The following is a 26,008-nucleotide window of genomic DNA, read 5'->3' as shown; positions in this document are numbered from 1 at the left end:
GGGCATCCAACCTCCCGAGGTGCAAGCATTGGGACCAGATATCGCACAGGTTTGTTGAGTTTCATTTTTGTGAATGCCATTGCACATTATCACTAAAATGTTGTTCAGGCCTGTTGGGTGTATTTTAATGCCTTCTGCCTTCACTTGGTATCTTCTGCATGCAGCACTTCAGGTTCCCTCCTTAGCTGTTCTAGCACTTCGCTATTTCCTAGTTTCAGATTCTTGAGCTTCCAGATCAAACTATTAATATCTCAGGGCTGCAAGTGGGAGAGCATCCTCCAAGCCTGTTTTAGATATGGCTATTGTTTGCCCTTGCTGGACTCTGCCAGGGCTGCTCTGCTGAAACTTCTCTTTGGCATTTGTCCATAAAAGGTAAAGGGTAAAGGGACCCCTGACCATTAGGCCCAGTCGTGGACGACTCTGGGGTTGCAGCGCTCATCTCACCTTACTGGCCGAGGGAGCCGGCGTACAGCTTCCGGGTCATGTGGCCAGCATGACTAAGCCGCTTCTGGCGAACCAGAGCAGCGCACGGAAACGCCGTTTACCTTCCCGCCGGAGCGGTACCTATTATCTACTTGCACTTTGACGTGCTTTCGAACTGCTAGGTTGGCAGGAGCAGGGACCGAGCAACGGGAGCTCACCCCGTTGTGGGGATTCGAACCGCTGACCTTCTGATCGGCAAGTCCTAGGCTCTGTGGTTTAACCCACAGTGCCACCCGCGTCCCGGCATTTGTCCGTACTCAGCTTTAAAAAGGTAAAGGGACCCCTGATCATTAGGTCCAGTCATGACCGACTCTGGGGTTGCGGCGCTCATTTCGCTGTATTGGCCGAGGGAGCCGGCCACTTCTATACCAGGAAAAAGTCATGGGTAGGGAACCTGTGGCCCTCCAGATATTGCCATCCCTGACCATTGGTTATGCAGACTGGAACTAAAGGGAGCTGTGTTTCACTGAAACTCAGAGGGCCACCAGTTCTCCACTCATGGGTTAGATGTGTTAATTTAGTGTATAACCTCAAACCAACAACATCTCAGCCTATTCCTGTCCTCCCATCTATAATACTCTGTTCTTTATTATGCTGTTGAAATGCTTCCAGTTTTCTCTCACACACCTGAAATACTTGGAATACTACTGTGGGGGCATTTAATTTTAATCCCAGAGCCAGACTAAAATGTGTACGATACAAAAGAGAGAGAGAACAAAAAATGAACAGCCCTACCCTTCTAGACATTATTAAAATGCTAATTGCTGTGAGTGTTAAATGTTCTGTGTTTTCAAATATGTGTCAAAATATCTGCTTTGTTTTAAATCTTTAAAGGAGTTAAAATCAATGTGTAAGTTGACTAACTAAGGAAAGAGCAGCCTTAGAGCACTACCTAGGAAATTTTCAATTATTCACATCCTTCATTTGGGAATGAACTCTAGAGGACAGGATAACTACCATTGTTTTGGCTTGCATACAAACTTCATTCAAGGGAAATTAGTGTAACCAAACAAGAGGGATTTTTGTAGCTTAGAAGCCTCTTTTGTGTAAATACACACATGCTTCCATGGATTCAGTCTTGTACTAGTGCCAAAAGGCATCGGTACAGTAGCTTGCTCACTAGAGCACAAAACAAAGGACGTTTGCATAAGTCTAGAGACCAGCCACTTAAATTATTGGTGCTATTTATGGTATGGTTAGTCCTCTTGAATAATGAGAGTGCATGTAGATACTCAGTTTATGCTAAACAATTTGAATATATGGATAGAAACAAGTCAAATGATAAAATCTAGAACCACATTTTGAAATATTGATAAGCAGGTCTATATCTAAAATGGTGAAAATGCTGCAGACTTTTTGAAATGTATTGCACCCATATCACTGCCCAAATGAACTCAACCTGTAGTTGCAAAGGTAAGCATAATATGTAATTTATTATAGACCAGGGTTTATTGTGATGCATGGAAAGAATACTTATACGAAAGTGGGTAGGAATACGTCAAAACCATCTGATACAGTCAACTCGCAACTTGTGTGCATTTGACTAACATGCATTTAGTTTTACATGCTTAAATAAATAAATAAATGGGATGAAAATGGAGCAGGCATCGCCGGGGGGGGGGGGATTTGACAAGCCCACCTGCCATTGAATCCATTGTGTTTTGACTCTATGTGATTTTGGCTTTATGTGCTATCCCTCGAATGTAACCCCCACATAAGTTGAGTTGCCTGTACATAGTAAGAAAATAGGAAAATTAGTATTTAAGACAAGAAGTCATATAACTACAATAAGAGATCAGAATGTGTGCATGTCTGTGTATCAAACTAACTGTATTAAAACCTGATTGAAACATTGGTAATACCTTGTAGAAAACCGAGAATAAAGTGATGGTGATTAAATAATTCTTGCTTAATAAATCATGGTTTATTAGGCTGAGAATGAACACTATGTCTGCAGTCTCTGTGCTCTATGTGAACATGCTTCAGCGCTAAGGGATATTGGACCACTCTGTTGGAAGTGGGAGCCAAATTCCCACTGTTCACCTGTTCATCCGAGGTCAGGAACAGAAACCACAGCTGTTGACAAAATGTAAAAAAGAGAAGAACATGACAGTGAAAATTGTTTAGAAATGATATTTAGATTCCCACTATAACAATGGAAAATCTATATATTGTCATTGTTATCATTGTCAAGAACTTCAATTACACTTTTAAATGGATATAATCCTGTCTGTGTCTTATCTCTTCCGGGCTATTGTAATCTGTCTGTGGCAGAGCTTGAACTAAAGCTCTTGCCCTACTGTATCCAGCATGCCATATTGGCTCTGTCTATATAGGAAAAAAGGACAATGCAAGAAAAAATGAGTACATGCCCTGCTCACACAGCATCTCATACCCCTGCAGGGTATATATGGCACATATCAGCTGTTGTGGAAACAGAACAGGTGTTGGACAGATGTGCTGATACAGCTCTACACTTATTTTGTACTGAGTATTTTAATAGTGAAGAAGCCATTTCATAGCAGCATGTGTGTTCAGTAGATTCTTCATCCCCTCCAGGTTCCCAATCCACAGGTCTCATACCTTGTATTTGTGACATATGGTGTTCATGTGCAGCAGTGACTTTCTGCATATGTACATCTTACTTTTTTGTTACATGCTTCTGTTGTATTATTTTAATTTAAAGCATAGCAGTATTTTTTAATGCATTATTTTAGATGATACTGTGATTTAACATTTTTGCAAGTTGCATTGAGTAGTGCATGAATGAATGAATGAATGAATGTGCTGCAGAAATGTGACATAGATTGTGTAATGCCATAATAACACTTTAGACAAATGACAATTGAAAGGTAGCCTGCAGAAGATGCTAGAACAGCTTAACTGTTCCACAGATCTCTGGTGCAGATTCTTAGGCCAGAGTTATGCTTCATGCCAGACACATGGAAACTTTTTACCATACATGACTTTTCCTCCCTGGATGAGGAAAGCTAAGGGCAATCCAGACGTCCATGTACAAATTGTTTTACCATTCCCAGCCTTGTCTGCTAGAACCTTGCTTAAGTATATAGGACTTTCCTTATTGACATCCAGAAATGGAAAAATCCTGGCCTGGTTCTCATCACAGGATATGGTCATGTAGTCCACCAGGCTACTTAAACCCCACCACTTTCCCATGTAGAAAGTTAGGTACTGACATAAACATATAGCCTTAGCTTCTCAGGAAGATTCCCTGAGTAATTCCTAATTCCAGTAGGGATTATTTTTCTTTGATTATATGTCCCATTTCCAGCAAATGTATAAAGAAGCAGAATATATTATAAAGAATGACATGTTAATTTTTCTTATTTAGTCATACATCATCATGAATGGTTTTGTGATATGTAACGTTTGAAGAGCTTTACTATAACATTCCCAGTAGCAAACAGCTTTCTTTTACTTGGCTCGAACCTTCATTTTGGCTTGAATGTTTATTCTGGAAGTAGTTAAAAACAGCAGGCCACTTCTACTTCCTTCAACATTTCGTTGTCATATGTGACTGGGAGGTGGTTTTGCATTTTACTTGGTGGGTTACAAATTTTGTACTCTCTACTTTGGCATATCTCAGGCTATACCTTTAAAGCACATTATTTTCCTCAAAGAAGTCTGGGTACCGTAGTTTACCCCTCAGTGAGTTACAATTCCCAGCTATCCTTAACAAACTGCAGTGCCCAGTGCCTTGAAGGAAAGCACATTCTTTCCTTCACAGTAACTCTACCCCTACATAGTCCACGTCCAGCATAGGTGTTTTGTTTTAACCCTGTGCCTTTTTCTCAGAAAACATTATTCTGTTTAACATGAAAGGTTTTGACTATGTCAAAAAGAAATGCTTCCCAAGGTTATAGCTGTTTAATGGGAGGGAAATGGCTAATTTCTATCCCTTTAAATTTTGTGGTGGAGAAAATAAGGTGCTTTGATCTTTAAATGACAGCTTCCTGAATCATTATAGTGAATTAGTTAATCTCTCCCAGAAGCTGCCCTATTCTAGCTTCCTCTTGGGCACCCTCTTTCTTAGTCTTCACACCGAGCTTCAAATCAGTGTACTGCTGTTGTCAACACCAAAACATTGAATGTGCCCTCTTATTTTCATACATTACTAAACTCTCACCTTAAAGGTCATCCAACTTAGTAAAGAACAGTAGAAACAAGCACTGCAAGGTATGTTTTTTTTTAAAAAAGCCAACATTTACAGTGCTGTATTTTTGTTGCACAAGTCAAGAACTTTGTTGTCCTCCCTATGCGAGATGATCACTATGATCACTATTCTTTTCTCTGGAGACATTTTGCTTACTATGGCAAGGAGATCCAAAGAACTTCCATTTTTGACTTGCATTTCTTAAGCAGCAGAATCCACCACCTTCCCCATGGCGGATGGCAAGCAACTTTACAAGTCTGAAAAGATGGAAGCTTAAAAAGCAATTATGAAGTAGCACAATGGTTTGCTTGAACCACAGCAACAAAAGAACAAGCCACAAGGTATGCCTAAGCCCTCAGGTGAACAAAGAAACACGGGAAGCAGCCATATATTGAATCAAATCATTGTTGACTCCCTATTTTCTAGCTAAGTATTTTCAACACCGACTGGCAGCCAGGGTCTTCCCTGAAAATGCCTGGGATTGAACCCAGGAGCTTCTGCATGCAAAGGATGTACTTTACTACTGAGCTACAGTCATTCCCATAGAAATTAGCATTTTGCATCCAGGCCTGTCATATTAGAGGGCACTTTTATAGTCATTGCATCAGCAGAGGAGTTCATAGAAGACATTTTTAAGTCTCAGGAAATCGGAAAGGTTTGACTAGCTGCCATTTGCCAAAATGGACTTTCCTACCTGTTCCTTCCTGCTGTTGCTCCCTGACTTCTTGGAAGCCTGTTCAGTTCTGTAGAACGGTGTTCAGTGTAGCATGGGCAATGCAGCTGTAGGGTTGGAGGAAAACCAGCAGAAACAGACATCCAGCCCCTTTGCATGAGTGTAAACACCTTCTGGTTGACTCTGCTGGATCCAAACCTGTATGAATTACATTTTTAAAATCTTTACAGGTTAAGACAAGACAATTACAATAAATGTATAATTACAAGAAAAGTTTTGTTAAGTAAGTGAAGTACCAAATATACTCAAGCCACATATTGTGAAGGTAGATCCATCTCAGCTTAATATCAATCAATAACACAAGCACATTGCTTTCAAAAATCACTACATACGGTTTCGTACACAGTGTCACCAGTCAAGGCAGGGCCGGAAGTTCTGAGCTTGAAGTTAAGGATGGATCTGTCAATTTTTGTTTTTCTCAGTTACTCATTTTCCATTCTTGAGGCCAGTTCTTCACATTTCTGCAAGAATTAGCAATTCAGTGTATTTTAAGTGCATGAAAATTAATCAGCATCTTATTGAAAATTTCTCTGAATATACACAGTTTTGCAAGTAATGCCCCTAATATAATGTCATTTATATGTTATTTCTATGAATATATGCATTTTATACACACATTCCCCCAAATGCACCATTTTGTACACATTGTTTGGTTGAAGAACTGCATCTTAAAAAACTGCGAATTTCAAAGGATTGCTGCGATTCAGTTTGTGTATTCTTTCGGAAACTGCAAACCAGGAAGGTTGGCATTAAAATCCTCACCAAGTTGAATTTCTTCTACATCCTCACTGTGAGTTGGAGCCCAGCATACTGTATCCAGAGGACTTTTTGAGCAGTGCAAAAGCATTTTCTTCTGTGCAGACCTGTAATTGTTTTTCCTTTGCAAGAAGAGTTTTCTCTAGCTAGCCTTTCTCCCTCTCTTTTTTTGTAGAGATTGTAGCACACTCCATGCTACAATGGAATAGTTGCCGGTGCCAATTCTGTAACAAGTTCTCTTGGCTCACAAGCACTTGCTCTTTGATAGACATGAAAGAGCAACCTGATCAGATTTTGGGCGTCTGCCCTGGAAATGTGGAATGGCTGCAAGGCACTCAAGTAGCATGATTAATTAAGCTTTATTTTAAATGACTCCTGTAGGGGTTGACTAAAGCAGGTGGCTTAATAGAAGAGGGTGTTTGAGAAAGAGTCCTTTTTATACATCTTAAAAATAGGTTCTGTGATGGATGCTAGAAAGAGCAGATCACAGCAAGGCTATAGCCAGTCTTTAACACTCCTTCTAAATGAATGGAGGTTGACATCACAGGACACTTGGCAAATGAGGACAAGGGTGGGGGGGAAACAGATCTCGATAATAGCTTTTGCTGTTCACCATCACAAGACACTGAGAAAAATATCTGAGGCTTTGGTGAGTGTGTTTTCTTCCAAGCTGGTTTCACCAGTAATAATTAGGTAGAATGAGATGGCGTCCAAGTAAATCTGCATCCCCAGTTCTGAAGGAGTAGCTGTGCTGTTGTCCAGCAAAACAAAAATGATGATACCAGTGGCATTTTGAAGATATTAAATATATTGTGGCAAAAGCTTTCGTGTGCATGAAGTAGTTGTGCAGGTATAAGCAGCTTCCTGCAGCCTTGAACCCTGCAAATGTTCTGGACCACAACTCCCACCAGCTCCCCATATCGTGACCGATGGCCAGGGATGTTGGAAGATGTAGTACAAAACACCAGGCAGACCCCAGGCTAGTGAAGGTTGAAGTAGGGGAAGAAAGGTTCTTTCTTGTTTCTCCTACAAAGTGAAACCAAGACCTGTGTTCTTAGGTGGGGAATACTTCAGTGCTGTATTTTAGTGCAGGACAGCTTATTAATAACCAGCACACACCTGCTACTTTCAGCTTCTGTTCGCATCCCTTCCAGGAACATAAAAGCATTACAGTTTTCTGTGGTCTTTCTTGTTTACATCCTCCTTTTACAGTCACCTGATTCTCGGAGAGGAATGGTCAACTGCCACCTTGGGGTTTTAGTTGTGCATTGTAATACGTGTAAGGTGTAGCAGGAAGAAATATCTTTTCTTTCATGTTGTAAATTACAGCATAATATTGCCTTGCTTGGGTGATTTTACACTGTTTCATTAGGGAGGATGAAGATAATGCAAATAACTAGGATGGATTCAGTTCTGCCTCCCCCTAGCTTTAGATTTGTTTTTGTGTGGTGTTTTTGTCATTTACTTTCATGTTGTGAGTTAGGAGTAACAAAAAAAAACCTGAATAGGAATTTTTAAGCCTTGCCAGAGTGAAATCTTTTCCATGACGATACTATTAAGCCGTTCCTGCTCCTGTGATTTAAAAGTTGCAGTTAACAATGTTTTCTTTAATACTGTTCCAAGTTCTTTTTACCCAAGACCTTTAGTGTTGCTAAAAAAATTCTGCTGCTAGGTGCCTTACAAGTATCACAGACTAAAAATTTAATGAGTTCTTAACGTCTGGCATTTATTTATTCCCTAGTGGTTTTTGAAATCTGGCCCGTTTATACATTGGTATATTTTCGACTGTGAAATTACTGATCTAAGAGTGGTCAGAGTGAAGAATTGTTTGAGGACTAGGAAAAGATATTTGATAATTCTGTTATGATTTTATTTATTTTATAGCACTCACATTTTACCAGCTGATTGACATTAATATACTCTTTAAAGCAGGGATGGGAAATCTGTGGTCCTGTGGCTATAGCTGGACTCCAGTTCCTAGTGAGCATGGCCAATGGTAAGGGATAATGGGAAATGAAGTCCAGCAACATATTCAATTAAATTATAAATATTTCAATTATAATTTACAAAGCTATGTAAATTATAAATGAAACGTTCAGTATAAAATACTCAAACTTTGCCCTCCTACTTTGTACTAACATATTTCTCAATATTGCTCATATGTGGCCCTTAATAATACTGTAATAGATAATCTTAGTTATTTTAGTTGGTTAGTGTCTGACATCACTCATAGGTAATGTCAGTAAATTGTTTAAATATTAATTATTTGATTAATGATTTGTTAATATTATTTTTATTAAGGCTTTTCTGTTTACATATTCTGTATAGTGGAAGAATGATTAATACAATAATGTTGATTTAAAGAATTAAAAAGGATGAAGGAAAGTATATAGTATATGGATGAATAAAAGCATATGTAAACTGAATATTCAGCCACTCGTGATTGAGGAGAAGTGTGTGGAACAGGTCTCAGTGTTTCGACTTCTGGGAATGGAGTTCAGAGATGACCTAACCTGGGGAGAAAACAGTAAAGACCTGATGAAGAGAGCACAGGAGAGGTTATATTTTCTGAGAATCCTCTGGAAAATAATCTCTCAAAGGACCTGTTGATGGCATTTTACCATTGTACTGTTGAGAGTGTATTAACTTATGGTCTCTGTATGGTTTGGGAGCTGCACGGTCAGGGAAAAAACAATGCTGTCCAAGGTTGTAAAGACTACAGAGAGAATAATTGGGTGTACTCTTCCCACCTTGGATCAAATCTATGCTTCCAGGTGCCATAAGAAAGCTGCAGAGATAGTGCAGGATAGTGCGCACCCTGGAAATGATCTCTTTCAGCTTCTGCCTTCTGGAAGAAGGTACAGGGTTATAAAGACTAGGACTAGCCACCTGAGAAAAAGTTTCTATCCAAATGTGATTTTGGTTGTAAACGCAGTGTAAGGTAGTCTCTATGAGAGTATATTTTGGGGTATCAGAGTTTTTAGGGGGCTAACCAGGCTGGGATAGCTGGGATAGCAGGCTTGTTGGTTTTTGAATGTCTGATGTAGATTTTTTCAATTTCGTTGTTCTGTATGGGACAATGACAATAAAGATTATCGTATCGTATTCCACTGCCCATCTCTGTGTTTGATCTTTCAAATAATAAACAACTAGGTTCCCTTTGTTTCACATTTTACTATGGGGAGGTCTGTGTCTTATGCAGTACAAATTAGACGCCACCCTATGAAGTCTATTTTAAATCTGTACACCCTAATGGCTGCTCTCTATAGGGAGGCACACATGCCCCCTCCATCACACAGAGAGTGATCATAGGGTCACATGGACTAGCCCCACCCACAGCCGTTGTTATGCACTTTGTCAGTGCTTCCCTGATTAATGTTGCCTGGAAGAGATATCCATGTGTGTTGCCTGGGAGAGATATCCATGTGAACAGATGTACATGTAGAGAACTATTACATATTAGGAGTAATTAGGAGGAATCCTAACATGACAGTGTGGGTGGGGCTAGACCATGCGGCCTCTTGGTGAAGAGGAGGTGCTGCTGGTCTTCTCCCACCCTTATTCCCAATGTAGATCTTTATTTCTGCCTTTTTCCTGATGTAGATCTTCACTCACCCCTTCTTCCCTGGTGGGGAGGCTGCTATTTTGTGGTTCACTTCAGGTGCCAAAATGTCTTGGGCCGGCCCTGGTGATAGTATGCTAAGATCCATGAACTGCTGACAATTCTTCTTCTCGTTTTTTAACGTGGCCATATAATGAGAAATAGTGACCTGAAAATGATTGGGAACAAATGTCTAGAATAGACATATTAGAAGAAAACATTGCTGTCAGAGCTGTGCTAATTTGAGAGCTGTTGCTGTTTTTGTAAAATTCTCTTTCTTTAAAGAAAAAAACTTTATTTTTTCCCCAGGTTTCCTGGAAGGCTCCTTTCATATTGAATGGAGAAATACTTAGTTACGAGATCCGCATGCCAGACCCTCGAATCACCCTTACCAGCAACTTATCATCTTCAATGAACCACGTAGTAACCAATCTGATCCCTTTCACAAACTATTCAGTCACCATAGTGGCTTGCTCTGGTGGAGGTGGCTACATTGGAGGATGCACAGAAAGTCTGGCTACGTACGTGATGACTCATCCAACCCTCCCCCAAGGCATTAGTCCATTGTCTGTGACCCCAATCAGTGAATCATTCATTGCGGTTTCCTGGCAACCACCATCCAGGCCCAATGGACCCCACATAAGGTAATGTAAATAGCAACATATGCAACTTAATGAAAATATGGGTCTCTACATATGCCCAGAGAAATTGTTTTTAGGCTGTGGTCTCAGGAACCCTAGGGTTCTTTGGAAGGTTTCCAGGGTTTCCTGAAGTAAAATGTTCCATAATGGCAGAGAAGACTGGTGGCCCACCACAGGACCAGGGAGATGTTGAGTATTTCTGTGGGATATTTTCTCATCATTTGAGGACTAGTAGGCTTCTCCAGGGCCCTGAAATGCTTCCCAATATAATCCATAAGGTGTCCTGTGGCAGACAAGTCAGCGTGGAACAGATTGTAGTTCTAGATTTGTACACTATGAAAGCAGAATTCCCATTTGTGTGTTATCTGAGACCATCCTTTTTGTGATGTGTTTTCAGTCCTTACGATGGTTCCATATTTTTCTGGAAGTTCAGCCACTTTCACTTAGATCCCAAAGTCTTTTGTTTAGATTGATGTTGGCCAACATAACAATGGAGTGAGAAAGAGCTGATCAAAAATGCAGGTGCGGAAGAGTTTGCCAACGCACCACATGTCTGTAGAATCAAAGTTTCATTCTTTCTATACTGGCTGTCATAGACCTTCCTGCTCCTATCTACAAAGCAGTTCTTCCAGTGTAGCCCTGGAATGACCCTCTGGACTTCAGAAAAAAGGAAATGTGTGTTATGAGATCTTATTCTCTTTCTTGCTTAATATGTAACTATGAGACATTCCAGCAGACTAATTGCATGCATTGCAGAATAATAAAATAGTCAGGTTTGGGAAGCAATCTACATTACTGTATATATTTACAGCATGATTCTCTCACCACTGGTAAGAGAAGCAACACAACATAACCTGCACCTGAAAACTTCATTTTCTTCATGGTGTGCCATGCTGCTTCCAACCAGAACAACCACTGAAGCAGTTGCTCAGCACAATGTGTTGGGGAGAGAAGAGGATAGGGCACCTGCCACCAGTGGAGGCGATTTGTACGCAGTCACTATCCAATGCTTTAAAAGATTGTGATATTTCTCATGGCTTCTACATCAAATTACAGAGAGACCAACCAGAACTAAATAATTCTGCGGGTTTTGGGAGGCGGGGAGGAGAGGATGGTTCTGCTGACATTGATAAACTAATAACATTGAAATGGTCCCTATGATGTGAAGACAGCAGCATATTTTGGTGATGTTAACTTTGGAATTCAGTTTCTCGGGTTGCTCTCTTGGGATAGAGGTGAAATTTATACAAAGAGAAAGAAACTTGCAATCCACAAATGAGCTGAAATTTGAATACTTGAGCTTGAGTCCCTTTACTATAGTTGATTTCAACCAAAACACTGGTCTGTTGACTGTAATAAACTGAGGGTGGCGGTGATGAACTGAATCACTATAACAAAGCTATATTAAGAGCACAATCCACAGCTTATTTATTTCATTGTCATTCGTAAATAGCCTAATCTAAATGTGCTCCAATGCAACAATTGTCTATTAGTATTTATTTCTGAATTTTATACAGTGCTGTGTATATGCAGTTTACTGTGGTTTTAAGTTCCTTCAGTTCCTTAATCTACATTGCCAGTGTTCACGTGTGCATTGATTAATTACAGCAAACAAATATTTGAATGTAATCATACATATAGCTGCATCGAGATTATCTGTGGGTGGAGTTTTAATACCAATGCATGTGTGTATCTGTGGGCCTTAATGAAACATCACAAAAAACAAACTGGATGTGTTGAGATTGTACATATTTTATTTATTTATTAGTTAGTTACATTTCTTCCCTTCCCTTCCTCCATGAAGGGTGCCCAGAGCTATTAACAACCTAAAATTATATATATATATATATATATATATATATATATAAATTTTATACACACACACACACACACACACACACACACACACACAGTAATTAAAGTTACATTGATAAAACTAACAATACCTCTCCCCTTCTGAAGACCTGAGCAAATAAAGACATATTCAGATGCCTCCTAAACATGGTCTGGGGGGTCTACCCTGGGAGGGAATTTCAGAGCAGAGTGTATTCCCACTCTCCTTGGCATCTGCAGCAAACGGACTGGAATAAGGGCCTTGTAAACTGTAGGTTGCGGGATATGCAGAATGGCACTCCTTCAAGTACTTGAGTCCCAAATAATTTAGGGGTTTGCACACTAGTACTAACACTTTGAATTGTTCCTGGTATCTTAAAATGAGAGTGATGTGCTTCCTGTGACAACTCCTCTCAGCATTCTACATTATGTACTAGCTGCATCTTCTAGATCAGGCATGATCACTGGTAGACCACTGGATGCTGAAGAACTGTGGCTCCCCTTTAAAAAGCTCAACATTTTACCCCCTTCCTAAAAAAGCTGAACATCTTTGACCTGAACCCCCCCCAAAAGGGAGTAGATCACTGCCAGTTTTTAACTCTGTGAGTAGATCGCAGTCTCTTGGGAGTTGGCCATCCCTGTTCTAGATCATCTTCAAGGGCAGCTCCATGTAGAATGCATTGTAGTAATTTATATGGAAAGTTATCAAAGCATGAATTATTGTGGCCAGATTATCTTGGTTCAGGAACAGTCATAGCTGAAGAACCTGCTGTTACTGGGCATAGGCATTATTTGCCACTGGAGCAACCAATGCTTCAGGTGAGAGTTTGGCATCAGTGACTACCCCAGACTTTGAACCTTCTCCTTCAGGACATGTCAGCTCTCTTGAGAACTATTCACTCACAGGACCCCCTATTTTATCCATCTCAGTTTATTGCCTTTAGACGTTGGCTGACCACTGTACAGCCTCTTTCAATTCTGGTGGGATGGAGAGGTAGAGATACAGTTGCGTCATTTTGTGTGATGTTTTCCAAAGATGCAAGTGTGCCTTAGTCAAACACTGCACAAGACAAATCTTGGTGCGATCATGTGTACAATCAAGCTTGCTTTTGTTGCGTTGTTTTATCATTGGCCCTTTATGCATTGGTAAAACCAAACTGTGCATGGTACAATCCTAGAATTTATTTTATAAATTTGCTTAAATTTAATCAGAAATCAGGAGGAACAAGTCAGACCTTCCATTCTCCCATTTACTCTTCCAGTCAGTCAGCATGCTGTATGTTTTTAAAAGATACTCCATTCCTATAACCCCTGTTTTGCTATCTCACACCATACACAATGGTTATTGAACACACTCAGTCCTGATGATGGGCTCTTAGATTTCTGCCCCCACCAATATTTTCCTACAGGTCGGGGTATGAGCCTCTAGTCTGTGGGTGCTGTCTTTTTGGCTACTGACACTCACTGGTATTCACCTTGGAACATCAAAAATAAAGGTAGTGATGGTTACAATAGGACCAAGAGAATTCCTGAAACAAGTAAGGCACATCCCCAAAGGTCATTGGTTTCAAGCCTGTTTGTCACAAAGTTTTCGAAGCTGTTGTAATTAAACCAATTCTAGCCAGTTTAAATTTGCATCGTGGATATAGCTTCAACTGTGAATTCAGTTGTACAGATTCCATTGAGCTTTTCTTCCTTAACGTGAACTGTGCTGTACTAAATTTAAGTCAAGTTATCCTGAAAGGTTATGCAAATGTTTAATGTTATAAATCATTAAATACTCTCAGATTCTTTTTTTCCCTAATAAAAGAAGTGTTGTGAAACATATCGTCATCCGTTTTGAAACTCATTAGGTAAGTTACAAAAAATGTCAAATCCTGAAACGTGTTTTTTTAAAAAAAAACTTTACAGTTGGAAAAACAAAATAGTGTGTGACTTTTAAAAGCAACCTGATTTTTGTGTAATAACATTAGTTGAGATAATCCCAGCGTTCTGCTTGTCTTTTGTGTTAGATATGAGCTCCTGAGACGTAAAATCCAGCAGCCACTTGCATCAAATCCCCCTGAAGATTTAAATCTCTGGCACAATATTTACTCAGGAACTCAGTGGTTTTATGAAGATAAGGGTCTTAGCAGGTGAGATTACAAAAACTATAAAAACAAATGCTGGCATTTTGTATAGACTATGCTTAATAGTTCAAAGTGTTGCTCGTGTCTCTGTGTTGTGAACATGTTAATTATGTAATGAAATATTTTCTGTCATCTCCTTTGGCATTTGCCATTATTAACACACCTGGGTTTTTGCTGTTTTGTGACTCCTGCATGTTGCGTGCAATTTTTGTTCTGTTTTAAAGAGCATCAGGCTCTGGAAAACCAGATTTGAACTACCAGGGTAGCAGGCAAGCCATTTACACATGTTTAATTTTAAAGTCAAATCATACAAGCACCGGCTTACACATTGGCATGCAGGGCATCTGCGCAGCAGGGATCTGCACTGTAAATTAGTGATGTGTTTGCCTAGGAAACAAGGCTAGCCTAAGGCATTTGCTGCCTGAGGTGAAGGACAAGATGGTAGCCCCTTCCATTCTAAGTGGACTGGTAGCTCAGTCTTCAACACTGATGACAGGAGAGTGTTCTCCACCATACCTGAGGGCAGCTGGCTAGCTCAAGGGTTACAGGACAGGCTTTATGACACCAATAGCTGATATCCAGTAGAGGGGAACAGTTGAAGTGCTCAGAAGGAACAGCCTGGGGAGGGGGCTGCCATTAGGGATGTTGGATAATTCCAACAAAAAATGAAATGGAAGTGGAAATTTCCTATGTTTGTTTATTAGTCCTGTGTTCAGAACAGAAACCAGTCTGCTGAATATGATCAGTAGTATACACTGTTGTTCCTTTTACTCTGCAAATGATATTCCTTTGAGATGGAATAACTAACGACAATGTACGCAATTAATTGCATAAATTATGGGAGTGACCTAATTTTGCCATAACATTCAGCGAGAGGAGTAACATAGGATGGAATTCAACAATGTGCTAATATTATGCCAGTCAAGGCATAATCTCCAATAGGAGCCCAATGTCAGGGCTTACCATCCCTTATTACCATGCCTTTTATCCACCTCCATATAGCACCCCGTCCTCTTTTGGCATTGTAAAGAAAAGATTCAGATATCCATTTCTTTCCCTACATATGACCAAATGCTGCTGGGATTGAAGTGAATTGGAGGTGGAAACCCAGAAGGGAAGGAGAAATTAAAATGCCCTCTGTGCTAGTTTCCAATTGGAGATTGTTCTCTTAGAGGCAAGTTTAAGTTGCAAGCAAAAAAAGGGAACATTAACATCACATATCATTTCAGCATCAGGATTACTGGACAAGAATCTCTGAAAGACAGCTAGATGTAGAGAAGATTATCAATGAGCAGGACGTTTGAGAACAGTGTTGTAAGATAAATTTGCAGCCATTTTGTCGTTTGTCTGTGTATCCAGAAGGAAATCTCCCTGTAGGAAATACAGATGATTCTGGAGTAAGTTTGAGGAGGTTAATGAGCATAGGGAGGAAGGGGAGGATTAACTGATAGTCTGGGAATGGTGGGAGTACTGTAGACTGGCTGCTGCTACAGGGATGAAGTGAAGTTTGAAAGAATACGAGTCAAAGTACAACTTAGATTAAGTATGCTTTTTGTTAAAGGTGCAACTCTTCCCCCTCCCCCCCCAAAAAAGAAAAATGAATGCATCCACCTCTACACTTTCTTTCTCCAAAAATTGCAGATGGCTGGGGGTGGGGGCATTATCCTGATTAGGACTGTGACTTATTGGAGCAGGCTTTCGGTCACCCCCCACAATGTTTAAGCTCTGACACTTTACCTCTGGTTGTTGTTTGAAAGAGATTAAAGGGGAGAAAGGGTTTTCTCTGGTTATAACTTTTTTTAAAAAAATATAGTGTTTAGATGAGGCTATCCTTTCACACTCACACATTAATTAATTAATTCATTCATTCATTCATTGGCAGTTATAGCATACATTGCTCGAACTTACACAGCTGTATTATTTGAAACGTTGAGTTTTTATATTTGGCTGGGATCAGCTGATGAAGCATAAGGCAAATACTGTTAGGGTGGGATGCAGAGCTTCAGATCAGTGGGTTTTCCCAAAGAGGGAAAAACACCATTGAATCAACTTTATATCTAAGTGCTGGCAGCTTGCCATTGCTGTAATTGCATCTTGAATTGAGCTGTAATCCCTCACTACTTTGGAAAACAATAACAATCCTATATGGCATCATACTTTGTTTATTGTTACTGTGCTAGTATTGGCCTGGTATTTCAAGCAAACCTCTAATTCTTTGTCTGTGGCTCTCAAACAGTATAAAGAAGCACCTTTTTAAAAGAAAAGAAAAAACAGCCTTCCTTTTTCATGGTTAGTAGAACAATAATACATGTTTAGCATGCCTCAACTCTTCAAAGGATATATATTTTTCTATTTCTTTTAATGGTATTAATCCTTTAGGTACACAACATATGAATATAAGACCATAGTGCAGAATGAGGTTGGATACACATCAAGTGAAGAAGTGGTCGCTACAACATTGGCGGGTTTTCCAAAGAAGGGAAGTAATGTCACTGCACGACCTCTTAACCATACTGCTATAGAAGTGAAGTGGTCCACCCCAAGTAAGTGCCCTTGTTATTTTGACTCCCAATCAGGGCTGGGCTGTTTCCCACATGTATGTGGATTGCTTGATTTCTCTACACTTAAGGACAGACAGCAGAATATGTGAACTTTGAGGGAACGTTTTGCAATCAAAAGGATGTGAAAGTTTGATCTGTGGTGTCAGATCTGTGTTGTTATATTCACAAATGCAAGTTAATAGGCCAGGGTGGTTAACAGGACCAGGTCTGGCCTGCCAAGCTGTTTCTTATGACCCACCTTCCCCGCATTCAGTTTACTGGCAGTGAAGTCATTTGCAGCGATCGGATCTGTATCCCTCTGCCCCACCATTGTTTCCTAGAGGGAGTAAAGAGTGTTCCAATCAGGTCTGATTATTCTTGAGCCATCCTGGGAAACACTGGGAGAGACTGACCTGTTCCTTCCTATTCCAGAGTGCTCTGACTTGCTACAAAACTCATTCTGTGCCACAGTTAAGCAGCTGAGAGGTGCATCGTAGGTAACATTGAACTTCTCCTATTCCAATTTGCTGGAGGAAGGGCCTAGGATTCTACAACCTTCCCCCCCTCTCTGAACAGATTGATGGAGAGCTAAAAAAGACTCTCATTAACCCCCATCCCTCCTTCCCCACTACAGTGCTGTAGTGGGAATGAAATGATGGGGAGGTGAAGTGTGTGTGTGTGTGTTTACCAAGCAGGTTTGTGGTCTGTAGGTGTACCATATGTTTGGTGAAAGTGTAGTCTGTATGTGTGCGTCCCCTGCATGTGTGTGATGTGCGAGCAAGAGAGTGAATTTGGGTTGAGCAGTTCCTGCTTTGCTGCTCACACTCTCTTATGCTTTGTGCATGTCCACCCCTGGATGTGGCCCTTGAAAGGGTTGACCAACAACAAATGCAACCCTCAGGCCCAAAAAGGTTAGCCACCCCAGCATTAAGTGAAGTTGCACTCATCAAGCGTAGGTCATCCGTATATGAGCTAGCTCCAAGTCATCCATTTTCATGATTTACATTGCTCAGGTGAGCTGAACGATCATTGGCATCTTGTTTAAGAGCTAAATGCCTTCGAAATGATGGAAACAAAACCTGGGAAGAAACCAGCCCCCTTTTCAACCTTGAAATTCCATATATGTATAATCAATGTATAGAAGAGAGGCAAGATCATGCCTGCTGTGCCTGCCCCTGCTCTCCATGTATGTACAAATCTTTGGTTTGTACAATTTGTATGTTGTGGTCAATTATAATAAAATCAGAGCAAAATAAGACATAGATTCAGAGCTCTTGGGAGATTGGCACAATGACTTGCTGAAGCCAGTATTTTGGTTCAAACTCTTCTTCACATCCAGGAGAGTTATGGATTTTCTGTGCATGCAAAAGTACACATTTGTGCTGTGTCATCTTAAAAGGAACATATCCATTTAATCCAGATTACCTGTCCATCAAAGCAGTGGGTTAATTCTTCAATATGTACATGCAAATCTGTCTGTAAGCACTTGCTAGTGACTCTCAGCAAATATAGGCTCCTTATTTTATAATTGGATGCCTGAAGTAAGCATGCTTATAAAAACTGACAAACCTAATAGATCTGAAGCAGGCTGCTGAAGTTTCATTACTTTAGTAATCTGAACCTCTGACCTTCCAGATAGAGGTAATGCAATCTGGCTTCATTTTCATTCTTACTGCAGAAATTTCCTAGATATCTGTTTATGAATGCAAAGGTTAAACATCAAGTGAGGGTCATTAGAGCAAACCCTCATTTATTCTTTCATTGCTGGAATGCATTACACTAGGCAAACTAGCAATCTACCTTCTTCCAAATGTTTTCATTTTGTCACAGGCCTATGCCTTTCCCTCCAATAACTAGATCACTTGAAAATAGCTTTCTTTTATGTCTTTGTTTCTGGTGGGATCTTGAGTGAAAAACAGAAGTTGGTGGTACATAGCTCCTGTTAAAATTGCACTATAGAAATAAAAGAAGTTGGAAACAAAAGCTCTGTTTAGATGGTATATCAGTGCACGGTCTCTCCATGCATTCGCTGAAATTCTGAACAAATCTACGCGGGTACAACTTTTCCTCTCCCCATACAAGCAGGGAGCCTGCATTTTTCAGTGATCTAATTTCATGCAAAGAGCCTACATATGTATACATTGCAGATACTTACCGGTAGGTTCTGTTCACACATTTGGTGGATGGGAAGATCCACCACTTCTCCTGTCTATGCACTGATATCCCCAAATGTGATTGAAATCCAAATAGGATTAGAGTCAGTCCTTTATGGTGTCATAATTAAAAGTTTGACTTTGGAGCAGCTAAATTTGGTACCTCTTGGATTAAGTGGTTTGAGTAATGAGACCTTTATTTGTATTACAAACATTTGTCCCTGACTGATTTTTCATTTGAAAAAGCACGTTTGCATACATGTTTGCTTTTTCCTTTAGGAAGAAGGGTGAGATATAGATTTAATCATCATCATCATCATCTCCTCAGTAGCAATGATGCTATCCTTTTCCTCAGATGCTTAGGTTGTGCTTGAAGTTAAGGATTTAGGGCACACTAAGATAAGCACTCCTAAATTCCATTGTTTTCAGTACAATAATCACACATTAACTAGAACAGAAAGTGTCCAAAATGTTATTTTATAGCAGGGGTCAGCAAACTTTTTCAGCATGGGGCCAGTCCACTGTCCCTCAGACCTTGTGGGGGGCCAGGCTATATTGGGGGGGGAATGAACAAATTCATATGCCCCACAAATAACTCAGATATGCATTTTAAATAAAAGCACACATTCTACTAATGTAAAAACACCAGGCAGGCCCCACAAATACCCCAGAGATGCATTTTAAATAAAAGGACACATTCTACTCATGTAAAAACACGCTGGTTCCCGGACCATCTGCAGGCTGGATTTAGAAGGAGATTGGGCCGGATCCGGCCCCCGGGCCTTAGTTTGCCTACCCATGTTTTATGGCATGATTTGTCCTTTAAGTATAGTCAACCCTGTAGGTTTCAATGCCATAATGCAAAAAATGTAATTCTCAACAATACTGGATGTGTAATGTTTGAGGATGCATCTTACAATTCAATGATGCATGTGGGAACATGGTGTATGGCCCCAGACTACATTTGTTTGCTTGTTTGTTTGATACTTGTACCACACTTTATAGCCTCCAGAAGGCCCTCAAAGTGACTCACAAAAGAATACAATCACATTCAAATGTGGTATCAGAAAAAATAATAATAACTTGGTAGCCATATGATGCCAGGTTTATTCAGACAGCATTCTGCCCTCATACTGGTGTTGCCAGGCAGCAGCTTCCACTGAGGACCTCCTGGGGTGAGGGAGTGGGGGCCAAACAGCCAAATCTTGCTCAGTCCATGATAGAGGCAGTTCTTCATGCTGAAGGCTATGAATGGAATTTCTGCTTCCATGATGCTTATTTCTCTCTATGATTGGCAACAGCTGAAGAGTCCTTTAGGGTGTGGTTTTTTATGAATCGATAATTTGGAACTTTGCCTGGATGTAATTAGTGAAATAGACAGGCCTGTGCATTCCCTGCTGACCTGGAATCAGTATGTGCAAGGAGTGGTGGATGAATGTCCCCAAAGCATGGTCTTCCCAGCCAGCATTCAAGGCAGTTCCCAAGAGGGGCTTAGGAATCCAAATTACATATACATCATGGAATAGTTGGTTTACTCCCCATGCTTCTAATATATTTGGCACTGACAAGATTAACTATACCTTGGTGCCTAGTCTCTAGGCTCAAAGTCCACAGTTTCATGAGCACAAGCCTTTGCAGCAAGTCTATTGCATATATAACCAGTGTTACCGGTAAACTCAATACTGTACCAGAACGTGCAAGAATATTATTACTTGCCCTTTCATTTCCAGTTTCTTTTTTTCCAATATTATTGGGATTATTTTTTAAAAAATTAATTAATTCTACAGCCTTGCAAGATGTTCAAGGAAATATTGAATATTATGTCCTCTCCTGGAACACCTCTGGCCATGACAACACCAGGAAGATCCCCCCCAGTGAAAACCTAGCTGTCATTGGAGAACTACAACCTAACACAGAGTATTGGATTTCGCTTCAAGTCTTCAATGGGGTGCACAGCATCACAAGTGAGGTGGTGCATGTGAGTACATCAGACGGAGGTAGGTTTAGTACTGGATGCAGCCTGGCTTAAAATCTGAGAATGAAATTGATTGATTTTTGTTAGGGTTGAGATCAGTCATCCTTCCATTATGAAATTTCCGGTATAAGAGGGAAAAGGACTAAAACGCTAAAATGCTTAAGTGCTGGTTGTCATCAAGTGGCCGATCAATAAAAGGTCCCACTGAGACAGCAGCACAAAGCTCTAATAGCGGATATTAACCCACTTTGTTCTCATCCTGCCCTGTTCACTACTATCCGTGTGCTCAGTTTGGAGCTGAGTTCATGTCAATAAACGGAGCGATTTAAAAAACAATTAATGGTTTTTAAAAAGATTTGCTCTGCCAAGCAGTGTGCTTTTGACATGACAGTCAACTCTCAGGCCATTCCTGAGTCACCAAAAATGGAAGGTGTAAACCCCACTCTCTGGGAGAATTTCCCTATGAGTCATTTCCAAGTCAGTTAGCAAGCGGGAGGGAGGGAGGGAAGAAAGCAACTTGTGAATCTGAAATGTGTTTGGAATGGCCTTTCTAATCTTTTTGGCTTTATAAAGTCTCATTATAAACATTATAATATCATTACCTCAGAAGCAAGTGTTCCAGGTCATTAGCAAAGCACTTTAAGTGGGGATTGCATTTCCTTTGCAATGCCAAAGGTCAGCCCCCTTTTGTTTATAAAATAGAACTCCTTGCGAGTGCAATTTTTCAACTGGTTAAGATGGACCTACGAGATGAAAATAGGTCTTTTTGCATAGCTATTTCTGACATGCTTAAATAATTTGTGTAATTTAACGCTAAGGAAGATTTTGAAGAGGAGGAGTGAGGCTTCATCATTATCCTTGGTAATCAGCATTCAAAACCATTTACATAATAACAGTATTGCACGTTGCTTCTCATTGCCCAAGTTACAAGGCTGCTAAAAGCTATTGATATGTCACTTTTCGCCACAGAGTGCATTTAAAGTTGCTGCTTTAGGAACAAGATTGCTGTTTGGGCATGTGTGAAGAATGAAGCCAAACCAAATAATTGTGGATGGGGCCACACAGATAAGTGAATAATTCATCATTGTATCCCACTGGTCGCATTCTGCTAAAGATGAAGGCGATGCTGGTGGTATAAAGCGCTTTACCACCATCTCCCACTGTTTCTAACTGAGATTATAATAAGCCAATTTAGAGAGGAATACAGACAGTGATAACTTCATCAGAGGCAAGCAGATAAGCAGCAGACCCTCTGCTAAACCCAAATTCTAATCTGCATTTGGTTAAACACATGATTTTACAGAGACAGCTGGAGTTTATTCAGCCTCTTCCTTTATTTCTAGAGCCGGAGGGCATGTTCCCTCCAGAGGTTGTCATCATCAACAGTACAGCTGTACGTGTCATCTGGACATCGCCTTCAAACCCAAATGGTGTTGTCACAGAGTATTCTGTCTATGTAAATAATAAGCGATACAAGACTGGAATGAAGGCACCCGGGTCTCTGCTTTTAGGAGATTTGTCTCCATTCACTGTTTATGATATACAGGTTTGAACAACTTTTTTTTTATCTATACGTATGCTGTAGCTGATTTTACATAATTGGGGTGGGAGATTGTTCTGCTTTTCATTGGTATTTTGAGGAACAATTCTGAATATATATAAAAACATGCAAATCTAATAACCACATAAGCATTTATTGTAGTATGTGTATATATATATTTATCTGATGGGAGTTTTATATAGACACACATATAAATGGTTTCATATTTTTAAATCAATGGGCTCACAAGGATTTTTTTTCTGAGCATACATTTTATTTTTGCATCTGTGTAACATATTTGTATTTTCCTCTATCTCAAGAACATCAAAACTACATCTCCTCTGATCCCATAATACTAAACTTACAATATATATTATAAAGAGGCAACAATCCTACTCCTACTCATTAAAACAAAATTGTAATTGTTTTAGAAACATCAGGCATGCATAATACATCAACCTAGAGAAATAATGATATTGCATTCGTTAGCCTTTTATCATCCTTCCCCTCCTCCCTTCTCTTTGTGGAACAGGCTGATCTCAGCCATGAAATCCTAGTCTTCTAAAAATACCATTAATTTTTAAAACCTTTCTTTCCCTTCTTTTTCCTCCTCTTGTCTCCTTATCCTTGGGTTACCCCAAAATCTATATGTAATTTTCAGGTTTTTTGAATTATGTTCAAGACAAGAGCTTACAACTATTTCCCCTGTAATTGAATTGCATTTATTTCTTGAACAGTTTGTTTTGCTTTAATTGCAACTTTCCCGTTTTGTTTGTCGCATTCAGACTTGGCTTAGTCTGAATTATGTATGGGCAGGTCGTAACAGTAATCATGTATACTTTGTCCTAAAATTTGCATCCCGTTGCAGCGTGCCATAAATAAACGTCACCCAGAGGCACACCATAACAGATTTCTATGTTCCAACCCCTCTGCAACAGCAGGCCCCCACCTCCATTAATACACATATGACTTTCCAGTTTCTGCATGGACACACATTTGTCTTTCTTCAACAGTAACACAAATTCCAAGCACTTTCACACTTCGGGGACCTTCATATTAATTTACCAAAGGCAATATTAATCAGTTGCTCTTCGTTATCCTATCTGAGTATTAGTGCCAGCACTTGTGGCAATGACTTATAAGAGAAAATCCAAAGTTGTAATTGCGGATATTTTATTTAAAAAAACCTTTTTGCCTTTCATACTCTGTCCCTACGCAAATACTTAGCTTCCTAAAAAAATGTCTACATTTGTGCCTGTCTTGTCCTTTGTCATCATGTGTTGACATCTGTCGATTGGTACTTTTCATGTATTGAGTTGCCAATGCAAAGGTGACATTATTAGTCTTTCTTTGGAGCTATTTAAAGTACTCTTAAGAACTGAGGGAGTCATATTTTGTCTCTCATCTTCAGGGTTCATCAAACATTAATACATTGCTGTGAAAGCAAACCATTCCTATTTTAAAAATAAAAAGCTGGTAGATTCAGAAAGCAGATATGGTAAGGATCAGAGGGGATCCCACAACAACAGCAATATACTTCTACCCCACCTTTCCGACTGGGTTGCTCCAGCCACTCTGGGTGGCTTGCAACATAATATACAAACCCACAGTGAGACATTATAAATTAAAAACATCCTGATAAAGGGCTGCCTTCAGAAGTCTTCAGAAAGTTATGTAATTGATTATCTCTTTGGAGTCTGATGGGAGGGCATTCTACAGGGTGGGCACCACTACTGAGAAGGTCCTCTACCTGGTTCCCTGTAACCTCACTCACTCGCAGGGAGGGGACTGCCAGAAGGCCCTGGGAACTGGACCTCAGTGTCTGGGCTGAATGAGGGGGTTGGAGATGCTTCTTCAGGTATATAAAATACTCACTGACAGGCCAGAGTGTTGGGCTTCAGATGTTTATCTTAAGGCTCAGGCAGGTTCACATGGGTTCAGGTGGTTCTTCAGATAGCCTGGCCCCAAACTATTTAGGGATTGTAGATAAACACCAGCCTCTAAAATTGAGCCTGTAAACAAATAGGCAGTTACTGGGCCATGTGACACTAAGCCCAACCATGGCTAAACATGAATGAAAGAGCATCACATTGAACTCAGTTTTACTTGATTTGCAGTCATGCTCTAACTTCAGTTACTGAATAGTTAAAACTATAGTTTTCTTTCTTGCTAACTATTCTAGGTTGAAGTCTGTACAGTGTATGCTTGTGTGAGAAGTAACGAAACACAAATTACAACGGTGGAAGATGAGCCAAAAGAGCTATCGGCACCACGGATTCACGTCCTCAGTCCACGGTATTTAAGTGTCTTTGTCTTAAAACCAAAAGAACCTGTGGAGATAAAAGAAACAGAAAATGATTTTGTGCTTTTCAGCCTGTAAAACGATTGTTGTTCGCTCATAGTGTCAAAGATAAGAAGAAATAGTGCAATTAACTTATGAAGATGCCTTCTACACTGGTCTATCTATGCTAGCATTTCCTAACTGTCTGGAAGTCTCTCTTTGTGGATCTCTGGATCAAGTGAGGCTTAGTATAGAAGTTTCCATTGACATTAATGGCCACTTTTATTTATTTTTTACTAAGCTGCATAGCCACGTTGGGTGGCGGGGGACGGGGACGGGACAGTGAAGATAATGGCAATATTTTGGTGAGGGTTACAGCTAGGGAGCCACACACACTAGGATCCCAGCAACAAGCACAACCATGCCCCATGCCTGTAATTAATTTAAGAAAAACAAGCTATGTGCTTTACATGCAGCGTGTACATATAAAGAACACTCTATCAACAAGTAAGAGTTATTTCCCAGCTCTGTAACCTGAGATCTTTCATTCAGAAGAGATTGAACCTGTAGCTCCCTCTGTGTATATTTATGGTCCGGTGCGTAGATCAGGCTCGCTGCTGAAGTCCTTCCTCTTCCTGTGTATGGAGGATGAACGGGGTGGGCAACAGGGATGTGATGGAGGGGCAGTGCATTTCCACACCCTCCCATCATTGAATGGGAGGCTACAATGCCTGAACAAAGATCTAGGTATATTTGATCTTGTATTCTCTCTTCCATCTATTTCTTATGGAGAATTCCCTCCCCATCCCACAAAAAGGAAATGGTTGCCAGACTTGGAAAAACAGCTGAATACTGACAAATGCCGTCATTCTTTTCCTAAAAAGATCCAGGAGTGCCAGCGTGGCCAGAAGAGAGGTTGTAACTAATGGCTGCCCATTGCCAAGACATTTATCAAAATTACGGCAACAATAAAGTAGTTAGCCTCCTGCGTGCTTGTTATTGTTGATGTGGTTTTATTACACTTCTGGCAGAGATTGGTGCTTAGCTTGTTTCTTGTGAGTGGGAGAAGCGTCTCTTTTGAATAACTACAATCTGACACCTAAATCTTCGGAAATATGCTAACAAAACGGATCTACACATGCAGTATTTCAAAGAAACTTCTGTTTTCT

General features: G+C 40.2%; 1 protein-coding gene across 1 annotated transcript in view; it reads left to right on the top strand.

Annotated features, from left to right (window-relative positions):
- USH2A (usherin) overlaps nucleotides 1–26,008 on the top strand; it is a 433,394-nt gene that overhangs the window by 262,645 nt on the left and 144,741 nt on the right. The window contains exons 41-47 of the mRNA XM_028724645.2: nucleotides 1–49; nucleotides 10,057–10,391; nucleotides 14,234–14,356; nucleotides 16,730–16,893; nucleotides 20,831–21,040; nucleotides 22,362–22,564; nucleotides 24,741–24,853. The exon at nucleotides 1–49 is cut by the window's left edge and continues 580 nt beyond it. Coding sequence (XP_028580478.2) covers nucleotides 1–49; nucleotides 10,057–10,391; nucleotides 14,234–14,356; nucleotides 16,730–16,893; nucleotides 20,831–21,040; nucleotides 22,362–22,564; nucleotides 24,741–24,853 — 1,197 coding nt within the window. The remainder of the gene's footprint in view (nucleotides 50–10,056; nucleotides 10,392–14,233; nucleotides 14,357–16,729; nucleotides 16,894–20,830; nucleotides 21,041–22,361; nucleotides 22,565–24,740; nucleotides 24,854–26,008) is intronic.

This window comes from Podarcis muralis, chromosome 3, assembly GCF_964188315.1.
Source record: "Podarcis muralis chromosome 3, rPodMur119.hap1.1, whole genome shotgun sequence".
NCBI lineage: Eukaryota > Metazoa > Chordata > Lepidosauria > Squamata > Lacertidae > Podarcis > Podarcis muralis.
Note: the sequence above shows the minus strand (reverse complement) of the source record. Positions and strands in the feature narration are given on the sequence as shown.